Here is a 14,531-nt window from a genome sequence, read left to right on the forward strand (position 1 = left end):
GCAACCCATTCCAGTATTCTTGCCTGGAGAATCGTAAGGACAGAGGAGCCTGGCGGGCTACAGTCCTCGGGGTCACAGAGAGTTGGACACAACTGAAGTGAATTAGCATGAGAAGATAACTTTCAAAAGTCAAGTCAAAGAGTAAAAGTTTAGATCTGTGTCTGGAATATGCTCAATTTAAAGCAGCCAAATTAGCCCCAGGTATCCCCAAACCTAGAGGCTCTAGCATAGCAGCATTTTTCCAAGCCTGGCTGATCATCATAATCTTCTGAGGTAATTTTGAAATGTTGATTTTCATGCTTTCTACATATCCTAACTTAACTGAATCAGAACCTCCTTGGTGATGAAGCCTGAGAAACCATTTGTGAAAGCTTCCAGGATATGGGTCCACAGATTATCATATACATTGCTGATGGCAGTATAAATGGAAGCAATCATTTTGGAAAGCAGTGAGGCATTGCCTCCTAAAGTCAAATATTCATATGCCCTACTCCTAAATATACACCCAAGAGAATCTCCTACACACATGCAATGAAGAGTATGTAAAAGAATATTCATGCCAGCCGTGTTCACAATAGCCAAACCTGCAAACGACCCAAATGCAAATCACTAGAAAAGACTAGATGAAGAAATAAACAGTGATATATTTTCATAGAGCAATATTACAAGCAGTCAAACCAAAAGAAACACAGTAAATAAATAGTAGCTATAGAACAGCAAGTAGAAAACAAAGTTAGTCCCCAAAAGGCTATCCTTTTGATAAAAACAGCACAATACTGTTTTTATAAAGTAAAAAAACTAAAACTTTTAAACATATAATATCAGGAGTACATCCAGACACAGTGAAACGAAAAGGAAGCCAAGGAAATGAAGATCCAGGCTAATGGTTAACAGAGGAGGAAGGGGTTTAGACTGGAAGGATCATGGGGTTACCTGCAGGTTACTGACAAGATCCTAGCAGTTTTGTGGGGAGAGGCAGGCATGCACGATTAGAAGGTATTTATTACATTGTTAAAGATAACTCAGGTAATAAACAAAAGTAGGATTTACTGAGCTGGCCAAAAAGTTTGCTTGGGTTTTTATATGATGTTATGGAAAAACCCATACAAATTTTTTTGCCAATCCAATACTTAGGCCACTGATGAAACAGACAGGAAGCCCAAAAATAACTAAATAATAATAATAATAATTTTTGTAATTCTCAGGTGATTCTGATGATCACTCAGATTCAAAAACTTCACTGTCCCTAAGATCTCAGAGCTTCTGAGGGTCTCTTATACATTAATAAAAAGTTCTCTGTATACATTTGTTAAAACCCTGAAAATAACCTATAAGACCGGTAGGCATTATTTATTTAAAGATGAACAAACCAAGGCTTGGAGACATTAAGAAACTTTCTTGAAGCCACAATACTAGTGAGGGCCAACGCTGGGATACAAACCCAAGTCTTTTCTGGTTTCATTCCCCAGGTCCTTGCTGGTTTCACCCCCAGGCCATTTGCCTCACTCATTCTATTCCTTATCAACTCAGAAAAGATCCACCCCCAAAACGCTGAGTTCAGCTCCCTCTGTTACAGACCTTCCACAGCAGGAGTAACTTCGAAAGACACAGGGATGGGTGTCGTTGAAACCACAGTGGCCAGAGGCTCCCACCTTCTCGACAGCTGAGTAACGTGAGGACCATCCGCTGTGGCAGAGGGCAACTCCCTCCCTCCCCCGGTCTCGTCCTCGCCTCTGGTGACCTCGAGGGGAGAAACCTGCTGATCCTGTGTCACCAAAGACACAGCGGCTTCTGCTGCTTGAACAGCTGTTGTCATCTCTTGAGTGACGATGTCTTAAAAGGGAAGAAACAACACTTTTAAATAGACTAAATCCCTACACCTGAAAAAGTCTCTTTATAAGAATTTAAAGAAAAGCAGACTGTCATTTCAGGGAATGAGAAGGCAGAGGGATGGCTCAGAAATGAACTGCCAGTAAATAAAAGTAGACAATAATACAAAACACATAAAATAAAATTTAAAACAAGAAATCAACAGTTAAGTTTCCCTTTATGAATATCAACACAGTCAGTTTATTTGGAAACATTATACAGAACTAAGTTAAAAAATTCTCAGAAGCATTTATATATTAATATTCACATGTGCATCCCTGAAGGGAACAGGAAGTTGGCATTTTGAATTAAAGGAATACTAGTTACAGTAACTAATGTTTACTGAGTTTCTATTATGTGCCATACACACATACTGCTAAGCACATGATGAGCTTTATCTTATCCTTCCATACGTAAGGGGAGGGAGGTATTAATATCATTCCATGGAAGCCATGTATCATAGTGGCCAAGAACACAGGCTCCAGAGCCAATTTGCCTGAGTATCAATTCAGATTCAGCCATCTTCTATCTGTGTGACTCTGAATGAATTACTTAACATTTCTGGACCTTCAGCTTCCTTAAGTTGTAAAGTGGAAATAATAATAGGATCTACCCTATAGAGTTTTTACCAAAATTAAATTAGATAACACATGTAAAACACTCAGTACACACCCAGTGCTTGGTAAGTATTCAATAAACGTCAGCTAGTATTACCTCATTTTACAAATGACTTAGGTGTAGAGAAGCTAAGGAACCTGGCTAAGTTTACATAGCTAGCCCTCTTAACCACTGTGCTAACTGCACTTATCCTCAACAGATGAATGGATAAACAAGACGAGATACACACACACAAACACACACACACAGGACATTATTCAGCCATGAGAAAGGAAATCTTGCCATTGCCCAAGGAACAACTTAGAGTGGCCTATGCAGAAGATCTGCATTTGCTTTTCAACATGAAAAAGAATGAAATACACCTGTGGGGTAGGATGTGTCTATCACAGGTCCACTTTCTTTACAACATTATAATCCTGCCAAATACATTATTAAAGCCTATTTATAGTTACTTAGATTATAGACTATTTATAAGGATTAATATTTGTCCCCTTCTTAGGGAGAGGTTATGTTGGAAATTTCAAATACTGAGCCACCTGGAAAACATAATTTCTAGAAGACTTTATCATCTCTCTTTTTTTAAACAGTAATTCTAGATACTCAGCATATTACCATATGTAATAAAAAATAGCATTCTTAAAATCAGCTGAAAGGTTTTTGCATAGTTTTTATTAATGACATCATTGTTCTTCCTATTACTTAAAAAGATTTCTCCTCAGAAATTATTTGCTTTAAAATAATGTTTGTATATTTTTTTTAGTACAAGCATTTCCATTTCTTGGTCCCCAATCAGTTTAGGCTACTTTTTCTTTGAACTGGAGATTTTTATATTTGAAGGACTGATATACCTGGCTATAAGACAACTTTACATGTGCTTCATATTTGTTCTTTGTGCCACTATTTAAGTTTTTTCTTTTTTTCTGAAATAATACTAGTATCTTCAGCACCTAGGACAATGCTCTATTTGCCATAAAAAGATAATACATAGTTTTACCATTTAAAGCAGTATGCATTCTCCATGTTGCCCTCATTTTTGAAAGCATAATGAACACTTCTAAGGAAAAAATATGTCAAAATAAATGTTCACTCTATGGTCACAGTTTCACAAAATAGTAAGAAATATAAAAAGGGCATAGCACTTAAATAAGAGACTGCTGTTAAAGAAAGTTAGAGCTAGAAATAGTAATGGGAATTTTTAAAGTTACATTCAAAATTTCTCCACATCTCTCATTCTTTCCAGTTCCTATAGAAAAAAATATATATACAATAATTATTATAGATTACTTTTAAAACCTGATCTTTTTTTTTTGGCCATGCCACACGGCATGTGGGATCTTAGTTCCCCAACCAGGGATCAAACCCACGCCCCCTGCAGTGGAAGTATGGAATCTCAACCACTGGACCACCAGGGAAGTCCCCTAAAACCTCATCTCCAAGTGAACAGCTGAAGAAGCAGATGAACCAGAGGACTGACTCTCACCCCAGGATCCTCATCAATTCACAATACCCAAAAACTCCAAGAAATCATTGTGTTCCCTGAAGAAGAGAATGTGCTAAGTAGTCCCTGGGCCCTAAAATGACTGGCACTTGAGTGGCTGACTTCTGAAAAGTACTTGTGATCACCAGGAAATGGGCAGACAAACTTTTTGACTATTCTCTCACTACTGTCGTCAATAATCTCAATTTTTCACATTATTTTTAATACTACGAAACAACCAAAAAAGTAAAAATTGAAAGTAATTATTTGACATTCCTCTCTCTCTCTACCAAGAATATTTAGAGGCTTTTTGATTAATTTGGACAAGGCAGGCAGGCAGATTGTATAATTCTAGTCTGGATGGTTCTCTGTCTTCATTTACTCATCCAACAAAAAGATACTTATTGAGTACCTACTATGTGCCATATATTGTTCTATGTGCTAGAAATAAAAAGAAGCTGCCTATTAAAATATTGTAGTTACGTGAGGCAATTATGACTAAGTAAGGAGCATACTCAATAATTTTTTTAAAAAATCAGATAATTGTCAAATTTATTTTCTTTTTAAGTTACATTAGTAGAAGCTAAGGCAAATCTAGTATATAAGAATCATGGATTCAATTGTGCAGTAAATTATCTGGGACTATGTGATTTAATGCTCCAGGAATATCTTAAAGTATTATGGAGAGCTGAAGTAAACTTCTTGTTTCGTCATATCTAATATCATCCCGGTCATTTGGACCAAACTTTTCTAATGAAATTTAAAAGCCAACTTACAAAACAGTTTTGGGAAGCTTCTATGAAAACTTCCAGTATACTAGGTCTTACAGTCTTTAAAAAATAGCTTGGATATGTAAAATTCAATTTTTTATCATTTTAATTCAATCTCCAAAACACTTTATAAAACATGTTACTAATTTGATATTTTCCATTAATTAGACTACTTAGCTGAAGTAACAGCTGTACATATTCCAAAACAATTTGGAATGAGCATACGCCCATTACACTAGGTTTTTCCTTCCCCACGCTGTTGTCTGACCAACCACACACAATCAAAGAAAAACATCATTTATCACCAACAAATGCAAGGATTGACATCTCATAACATTCACAGATGTAGAGGCCAAGAGGAAGTAGAAAGTACAGAATTAAGCCAGCAGAGAGGATTTATCTGTATTGTGTGTGGGGGGGGAGGGTTTCCCCCTTATTTCTAGATGAGTTTCTTTTTGGGAAAACAAAGTCAAAGAACTTATATAGTTAATACTATGAGATAAATATTTACCTAAGGCTTTTTGGTAGTATCAGGGATGTGAGTATTCTTTACAACAATGTGTAAATAAGTATCTGACATTGTTGATTATACCATTTAAACATATAGCTATTTTTTTCACATTTTCTTATATATATTTATACATTTTCATAATAAAAGGTTTGAAAAAATATTAATCTATATCAGGGTTTCTCAGAGCTACTGACACTTTGGCTCCAATAAACCTTTGCTGGGGGCTGTGCTATGCTCTGTAGGATGTTCGCAGCATCTTGGCCTCTACCTACTAGACGCCCTCTGTTGTGACAACCCAAAGTGTCTCCAGAAAAAGGTAATGGAGATTAAGAGGTACAAACTTCCATTTGCAAAATAAATGAGTCAAGGATATGAAATGTAAACTGTGGGGAATACAGTCAATATATATGTAACATCTTTGTATGGTGACAAGTGGTAACTAGACTTACCATGGTGATCATTTTGTAATGTACAAAGTATCAAATCACTAGGAACTAACACAGTATTGTAAGTCAGTTATACTTCAAAAACAAAACAAACACCCATAGAAAAAGAGATCATATTTGTGGTAAAAATTATCAGATTTGTGGCAGGGAGTGGTGGAAGGGGGAATTGGATGAAGGTGATCAAAAGGTACAAATAAGTAGTAGAGATGTTCAACATGACAGATACGGTGAATACTGCCATATGTTATATATGAAAATTAAGAGAGTAAATCCTGAAAACTCTCATCACAAGGAAAAAAAGTTTTTCTATTTATTTAGTTTTGTATCTATATGAGATGATGGATGTTCACTAAACTTACTGTGGTGATCACTTCATGCTGTATGTAAGTCAAATTATGGGGGTGGGGGGATGACAAATTATTCCCTGTTAAACACCACTGGTCTACATACAGGTGTTATAGTTGAATGTTTTATACAAATACATTTATACAAAATGTATTTTTATCTATTTACTTTTTTTTTTCTTTAAAACTTAATTGACTTCTAAATTGTCACTTAAAAAAACATAAACCACCTAAAACTTAATACCATGCTATGTTTCAATTATATCTCAATTAAAAAAAAAAATCAAACAGAAACATTCCAAGTTAAACAAAGCTTACTTTTCTTTCTTTTACCTTTAAATCTATTTCCCAATGGTTGATGCACCTCAGACTCATATTCGGAGATGGAAACAGTGGTCTCTAAGAACATGGCACTGTTCTCCTTGGTGGATTCCACAAAGTCCGCAGTCTCCTGGACCAGGTTCATGACAGAGGCTTTCGGATCTCCCTCTATTGGACTTGTGGGAGTAAAGGAACTCTGATCAGATGCTCTCTCACCCCCACGTGCCATTGGCAGGGTGGTCTCCATGTGTGTTTCCATTTCAGGCAGCTTCAGACTCACATCTGCAGCCTCTGTCGAAGCTTCGCCCCCTTCCATGCCTTCCAGACTGACATCGGCTGCTTGGGTTGTCTGAGATATTTCCAGTCTCACCTGTGTCTCTGTACTGTCTCCAAGCTCTGGGGTCTTTATCTGGCTTACACTGTCTAATCTGGTGTCATCCCACTCATCACTTACGACAGGAGCAGCTGCAACAGCTGTGCTGACACTCATCGTGACTGCTGGGGCTCCGAGCAGGCTGTCAGCTTCTGGGTCAACACTCAGGATGGACTCCGAGGTTGGGAGCCGGGGCTTAGTGGCGGCAGTAGCCTGGGTATTATCAGCTGTCATCTGGGAAGACTCAGTGCCTGCTGTGAGCTTAGAGCCAGGAAAAGAAGTGGTCTTATGTTCTGGGTTTGCCTCAAATTTCTCAGTCCTTGGACTGGTGGTTAGCATTTCTTTAGTATTCACAAGGGATAAAGGTGAATGCCCCAGACTAAGTCCTTCCGGGCTTTCAGTTGCAAACAACTGATCATCCACATAGCTCAGAAAACCTTGTGTTGCTTCAGTGGTTCTTTCCACAGTGGGCTGAATGATAGTACCACGGGAGGATTCCTCCCTCTCATCAATATTCAGAGAAGCAGTTGGCGTGACAGGGTTGGTTAACGTGGCCTTGGAAGGTCGGCTTTGGGGAGACATTCTCTCTGGCTGGCTAGAACCGAACACTTCTTCCCTTGCTGGGACCTCTGGCTCAGTAGCAGTGTAAATGTTAGAACCATCAGCCCGCATGAGCCCAGCTCCTACAGGAGGGGTTTCTTTGTTACTAGGGAATACTTTATTTAAAGACATTGCTGATGATCCGGCTAACACTATCATTGGATCTCCAGAGACCGGAGTGTACTTTGAAGTAACAGAGTCATTTTCTAGGTCATCTGTGTTTAGCCTCTCAGACTGTCCTTTTTCTGCATGAAGAAGTACTATCTCCCTTCTTTCCACGTTGGGGAAAGCCAGGCATTGTATGGCAAAGTTGAGAAGTAGAAGGCTACAGAAAGCCAGACAAATGTGTAATACAATTGGTCTGCTCATAGTGGAAGAGAAATGTGCACGTAAATTGGTCGAGTTGACAATTCCAGTAATTGAGTCCTGCAGAAAAATAAAGCATATCAAACCATCATATAAATATATGTTGTAAATAAGCCCCTTTAAATTAAACCGTAAGTAAAATAATCTCCTTGACTTCTGTTCAGAGACAGTACATAGGAGAAGAATGTTCTATTTCTTTGTACCTTTGAGACTTGGATAACCCAGTTCATTTTTCCCTATTGAATTTTCAGCTGATTTAACTTGCAGCTCTCTAGCAAAGGGTACACATAGTTCAAGTACTAAGTTCATTGTTTTTTAAATATCTACTTGAAATAAACTACCCTTGAAATCACATTTGCAATAGTCTTCCCAATTCTTCTATTAATCATAGAGTCAAATGACTGCAGAAATAGCAACATGTCTAGGGAAATAAAAAGCAAACCTTAACATTTATTTATATTACATTCACAGAACCTTTTAAGTACATTTTAAAACTTACTAAATATCATCATAAAATACTGAATACCAGTTTCATTAAAGAGTTTTTAAAGTGTATAAATGACTCACAATTAAAATTTATCTTTAAAATATTTAAAGCATTTGTTTTCTCTGCAACAACTATAAAAATTATAGGCAAAATCTTCATGTCTCAAAAAAATTATAAAAAGTAAAATAGTTAATGTAAATGAGTGCATATTTTGGGGGAAAAAAAAAAAGCTCTCTCAGAGAACCAAAACACATTTTAAATTATCAATGTTTACTGAATACACATTATTGTAAGATTAAGATTTATTAAAAAAAAAAACTACTCACACTGTCATTACAACTAAAATTATATCAAAACTGCTAATCTCCCCCCAACCTTAAGGGTTTTAGGTCTTTTTATCTACCCCATCATCAGAAAGTTCTTAGATACTGCAATTTTTCTAGAAAATTAAACCTAGGAATGAAAATTCTAAATCTAAAAATAAAACCCTTATCTTTATAAAAGTTATACTTTTCCTTTCTCCTATGTCTAATCATTAAACTATCAGGGTTAATTAAGCTTATGATGTGCACACACAAAATGTAAAAATTTATACTTTCATAGGGTCTTCTTCCCTTAAGAAGTCTGAACCTTCCACATGTTAATCCAGTTAGCCTTCCAGGCCCCTTTGAGACAGAAAAGGTCAAGCACTAAGGGCAAGATCTAGATAGCTGAAGAGAAAAAGAAGGTTGAATTTATCTACATGAGGAAAGAGGAATCCATGGATTCAGAGCTGAGGCCTCTTGCTGAACTACCAGCACCCGAATGAATTATCTTGGAGGCAACTTCTCCAGCCCCAGTCAAGCCTTCAGATGACTTCAGCCTCAGCTGCCATCTTGACTGCCACTTCTTGAGAGACCTGGAGTCAAAACCACTCAACTAAGCTACTGCCAAGTTCCTAGTACACAGACCTGGGATGAGACCATAAATATTTATTGCCACCAATAATTTTTTACCAGAAAAAATTACTTTGGGAGAACATAGGAATGGAAAGATGCCATGAGATGGCATGTGCAAAAAAGGAACAGCATATCAAAGAGACCATAAATTTAGAAGCAGAAGAAAACTGAATCCAGAGATGACTAGAAGAAATGTAAGCCACCCCACCCAAGACTCTTCAGATAGTGAAGGGGATGCTAAATCTCCTCATCTGTAGGATGAGGGGTTGAAGCACTTATATTAAAACATTAAATTACATACAGGTAGCATACATTGTTTAAACACATTGTTTTAAAAGGAAAGAATCTGGGAAAGATATTTTAAAAAGAGGGAATAGCATGTGAACATTCTGGGAATTAGTTATCCCCATACTTCAGATGAGCCATAACGCAGCCCAGTTCACAGCCAGGCAGCAGGACTGGCAGCAGTATTTGGCCCGAGGCCTCTATTTTCCTCCCTTAAAACAAAAACCTATGATAGCTATAAAACAAGAGTGCTCACAGTTGATGACATATACCTTTGATTTCTGAACATACAGGCTGAACTGTAAATTATATAGTCAAAGTTACACAAAAGCTATAGAACTCTCTGGTTCATTTGTGACCTGTTCAGAGATCTGCTCTTTTCTAAACAAATATTTTTCCATTCAATGAAATATTACGTCAGGAGACTGACGATGTGGCCTAAAAGCTGGGTCTCCATGGAACAGTGTGTGAGACCTTACTTAGTTCTCTGACTAGGGATCGAACCTGTACCTCCTGCAATCAACAAAAGCACGAAGTCCTAACCACTGGATCACCAGGGAATTCCCAGCAGCAGAGTTTAGAAGGATATAGACTGGCATGAGAAAAATGAATCATAGCTTTATTGTTGATAAAACATGCCATGTGACACTAGACAAATACCCTCAGTCTCTCCTTTGACAGAATAAGGAGTTAAAAAAAAATAATCTTTGAAATCCCTCTATCTCCATGATTCCATTTTCTTATTTTATCTATAAAACACACAAGAAAAATGCAAATGTTTTCATATTCCCACAACTTTGTCATCAAGCAAGCAGGGCACCCAAATGATTGTATGAATGCTTCACATTTTATTCATATGTTCTGGAGTCATGTGGACTGAGAGGAGAATTTTATGAACAAATCAGATTTGGAGGGTAGAAGGGACAAACAAAAAAGATGTAATATAATCTCTATTGCCTTTCCAAAACAGATTTTTCCTTCAAGGTTTCATTTTCGTCTAGACCTTAGCTTTAGAATTTTTGTGTGAAGGGAATTCTGCCATGGCTCTAAAAGACCTTCCTTCTGTTATTAAGTGTCAGCCACCTGCTTTCTAAATTCAATTACAACAGGAAAAAGTGGGGTGAACTGCACGCCTATTCTATGTCTGTGTATTGCAGCCATATGCTCCTTCTCCCTACTATTCAAAGTGTCGCCTGAACTTTAAGAGGGGCAGAAAAGACAGCCTGTTGGAACTGCAGTAGGGAACACATCTGCAACTCAGATAAATTGTTCCAGATCTTTCTCTGTCTTTCCAAGCACAGCACAGGTTCACATAGCCACTCCCATGAGTTTGGAGTCCTTCACTGGGAGCTGCATGATGGTAGAGAATAAATAAGGAAAGATTGACTGTTGTCAATTCAGTGACAATATTTCCAAACCTAAGTAACCATCTGTAATGACATTTTAAAGGCTATAGGTCTTTTCTTTTTTTCCTCGACATTATCTCCGTTCCCTGGCAAAGTGCCTGGCACAGAGGAAATGCTTAGTAAATACTGGCTGAACAAACAAATCAATGTCTATAGCCCTTTTGCTGAAGGAGAGAGAGATTTCACTGCTTATTAGAAATTACGTCTTAATTATTTTAAATTAACTCAAATATCAGAATATTTAACAAATAAAACAAAAGATTTCTCTGACTTTTCCTTTTACACTGTGACTTTGGAGGCTCCTTTCTTTTCACTCTATCCATCAGTGCAAATTAATTCAGATACATGAACTCTAAGCCAGTTGCGCACTAATAGTGGATATTAGCTTCTAATAGCTTAAAAAGCATCCTTTTCTGAGTCAGTCATAGCACTTTGTCTGTCATTCGCTATCAAGGTATCCTAATGGCTTGGCAGTCCTCTGAACAATTTACTGCATTTCTGCCACCAGTGAGCAGATAAGCTGTTCTGTCAAGCATTATCTTCAACGATCTTAAATAGATACAGTCCAGAATCTCTTTGTCAAGTCTAGGCATATTCAAGTTTCAAAGACAAATGAAAGACAACATAAAAAAATACAGCCTTAACCATCTTGTTAGACTTACTAATCAGGTGTTTTCAAACATTTGGTCAATAGTTTTCTAACCTAACAGTATGCGGCTGTTGTTCAGTGTTACCGAAACACAGACACAAAAGGGAACCAGTGTGTTCAATCATTTCATCAGTGACAAAGCTAATTTTTTCAAAGCAAATTGAGTTTCATGTATAATATATAAGGAACATGAGCACTGCCCTAAGGGTACTCAAGACACAGGAGGCCTGTAGAGTATGCCAAAAAAAAAAAAACTGGTGACAATCCGCCTGATATTTTCCTTTTGCAGGATAAACACGAATACCATAAATACCTGGGGTGGGGTTTTGGGGAAAAAGCTGCCCTTGATTTCCATCGTCTCCTTGTTGTTATTTGGGTGCTACTTCAAACACACTATCTTCATCTAAACTGTGGTGTCGTCTTGAACTCTTCTCTCCTATACATTCTAGATTCACAATTTCTGCAGGTCCTTCCCTCATAATATCTCTTGGAATTGTCCCTTTTTGGGAACACTGGGTTGTCATTATTTTATCTGCCTCTTAATTTATTATCCTGATCAGATTCTCTCCTCTCCAATCCATTTTATACAATCTAGATGGTTTAGTCTTAAGGAAAGAAATGACAATAATCAATCAAAAATGACATGGCTACCATTCAGGGATGCCAAGTGTTTTAAGTGTCTTATATAAATTATTTTATTTAATCCTTTACAACAACCTAATGATACAGGCATTATCATTATCCTTCTCTCTCTCTCTCTCTTTTTTTTTTTTTTGGTGAGAAACTACCAGCTTACAGAGGTTAATTAACTTACCTGTGTAATCATGTCTGTTAGTCATCAAGTTTCCTGTCTTTGCGACTACAACTCTACCTTCCCCAAACACATCATTTAATGTTCCCAAACATATAACTGCCAACCTCCATATCTATAACTTCATATCATCAGTGCCCAGTACAAACCCATTGCCAGTTGGATATATTGCCCTCTTACGTGCCTTGCTCATTTCAGCTTCCTAAGTTTTGCTCACGGCACTGCACTAGCCAGAATGCTCTCTCCTTCTTCCCTACCCCTGGTATCCAATCCACGGTCCACCAGGTCATGTCCTATTTACTGACTGTTATCACAAAACTGCCTGGTCCATTCTCTTCCTGCCCCTCTCCTAGCTTCTCCAGCACAAACCATCACATCTGTTAAGTCTCGTCACCTCAAATAAGGTTAACTTCTGTGCATGAAAACACTAGTCTTTCAGCTTCCTCTGCCACACAATTGCTAATCATGGTAGACACATGGGAGAGGTATTCAATTTTTAGTGGTATGAAATGAATATAAATAACCATTTGAAAGTGAAAGTCACTCAGTCGTGTCCGACTCTTTGGGACCCCATGGACTACACAGTCCATGGAATTCTCCAGGCTGGAATACTGGAGAGGGTAGCCTTTCCTGTCTCCAGGGCATCTTCCCAACCCAGGGATCAAACCCAGGTCTCCTGAAGTGCAGGTGGATTCTTTACCAGCTGAGCCACAGGGAAGTCCAAGAATACAGGAATGGGTAGCCTATCCCTTCTCCAGTGAATCTTCCCAAGCCAGGAATCGAACTGGGGTCTCCAGCATTGCAGGCAGATTCTTTACCAACTGAGTTATCAGGAATAACCATTTAAGAATGTGAAAAAGAAGGTTCGGAATCTCTCTTTAACACTGTAAGATTTTCAATAACATTTCATGGCTTATGTTTTGTTCATAGCCTAGTCAATTTTGGCTACTTATTCAATGTGTGATTTTAATAACAGTAGTAATTTGTGTATTCTCATTTCTCCTGTACTTCAAATTTTTTCAGAGTTTATTTCATTAAAAAGAGACAGAGAGATCACAGAGGAATAAGTTTCAGAGCTTCAGGTCAACTTGCTTCCCAATTACCCCTTCACCTTTCAAAATCCAATTAAGTAACAGTAATTCTTTGATTGATAATGGAAGAAGAAAACTCTTTCCCTTCTTTGTCTTAATATCTCCATTTTGTGTTTTTCCTGCTCCTTAATGATTATTTGTCATTGTCTTACTTTCCTTTAATTGTTAAGGTTCTCACTGCCAACACTGATCCGTTGGTCTGAAGTGGAGCTTATCAAGACTGACCCTATTAACCCAGCTGTGGCACACAGCATTAAGGTACCCCATCTCTGATTTACTGTGCTTTGGGTGACTGTTACTGGCCTGATTCATTGGCTTTAAGATGATCTGACCCCACTCATCCTTCACTATAAATTAAGTGGCTGGGATGACAGATGATCCTTTCAGTAGCATGTTCAACCACAGTAGGAGGAGAGAGAACAGAGTAACCACAAAGTAACCCACAGGAGGAAAGAGGCATGGGCTGACTGGGAAGAGGTAAGTAGGCTGGGGTCGAGATGGTTACTCTGGCAACTGCCAGCAAAGTGCTTTACCATTCCTGCAGACCACAACTAAGTTCTACACATCAAGCCCACAAGCTTTATTCTCTACAATTTAGCAATATAGACAAAGGAAGATAGCAGTGTGTATCACTCTAGAGCATCACCCTATTCCTGGTAAAAGAAGCTGGACTTAAAGATTTAAAAGTTGGCTTCGACTTCCAGCTCTACCTTGGGCAAATCACTGAAACTCAATTTCCTCTTTACAAAATGGAGATAACAATGTTCATTCTGTTTTCTTCAAAGATGGAAGAGGGACCAAATCGGTGATAACAGACATAAAAATGGTTTGAAAAAAATGTTTATGTATCAAGCAATTTAAGATGTATTGTTGTTGTTCAGTCACTCAGTCATGTCTGACTCCTTGCAGCCCCATAGACTGCACCACACTAGGCTTCCCAGTCCTTCACCATCTCCCAGAGTTTGCTCAAGCTCATGTCCATTGAGTCGGTGATGTCATCCAACCGTCTCATCCTCTGACGTCCCCATCTCCTCCTGCCTTCAATCTTTGCAGTACTACCATGCACTCCCCTCAAAATACAGAAATGTGAGCAGTCTGAAAGATCCATAACACCCTTTTCCCCTCAAGCTATTTCCATGGAGCTTCCCCTTTCAACTTTTCATGTAGAC

General features: G+C 38.0%; 1 protein-coding gene across 4 annotated transcripts in view; it reads right to left on the reverse strand.

The window, feature by feature from the left end:
• The window catches only part of ARMH4 (armadillo like helical domain containing 4), a 132,418-nt gene that overhangs the window by 115,706 nt on the left and 2,181 nt on the right, over window positions 1-14,531 (reverse strand). For all 4 annotated transcript variants that reach the window (XM_043472188.1, XM_043472187.1, XM_043472186.1 and 1 more), the window contains exons 2-3: window positions 6,369-7,755; window positions 1,579-1,833 (exon numbers count right to left, since the gene is read on the reverse strand). In XM_043472188.1, coding sequence (XP_043328123.1) covers window positions 1,579-1,833; window positions 6,369-7,698 — 1,585 coding nt within the window. In that variant the 5' untranslated portion in view covers window positions 7,699-7,755. The remainder of the gene's footprint in view (window positions 1-1,578; window positions 1,834-6,368; window positions 7,756-14,531) is intronic.

This window comes from Cervus canadensis, chromosome 6, assembly GCF_019320065.1.
Source record: "Cervus canadensis isolate Bull #8, Minnesota chromosome 6, ASM1932006v1, whole genome shotgun sequence".
NCBI lineage: Eukaryota > Metazoa > Chordata > Mammalia > Artiodactyla > Cervidae > Cervus > Cervus canadensis.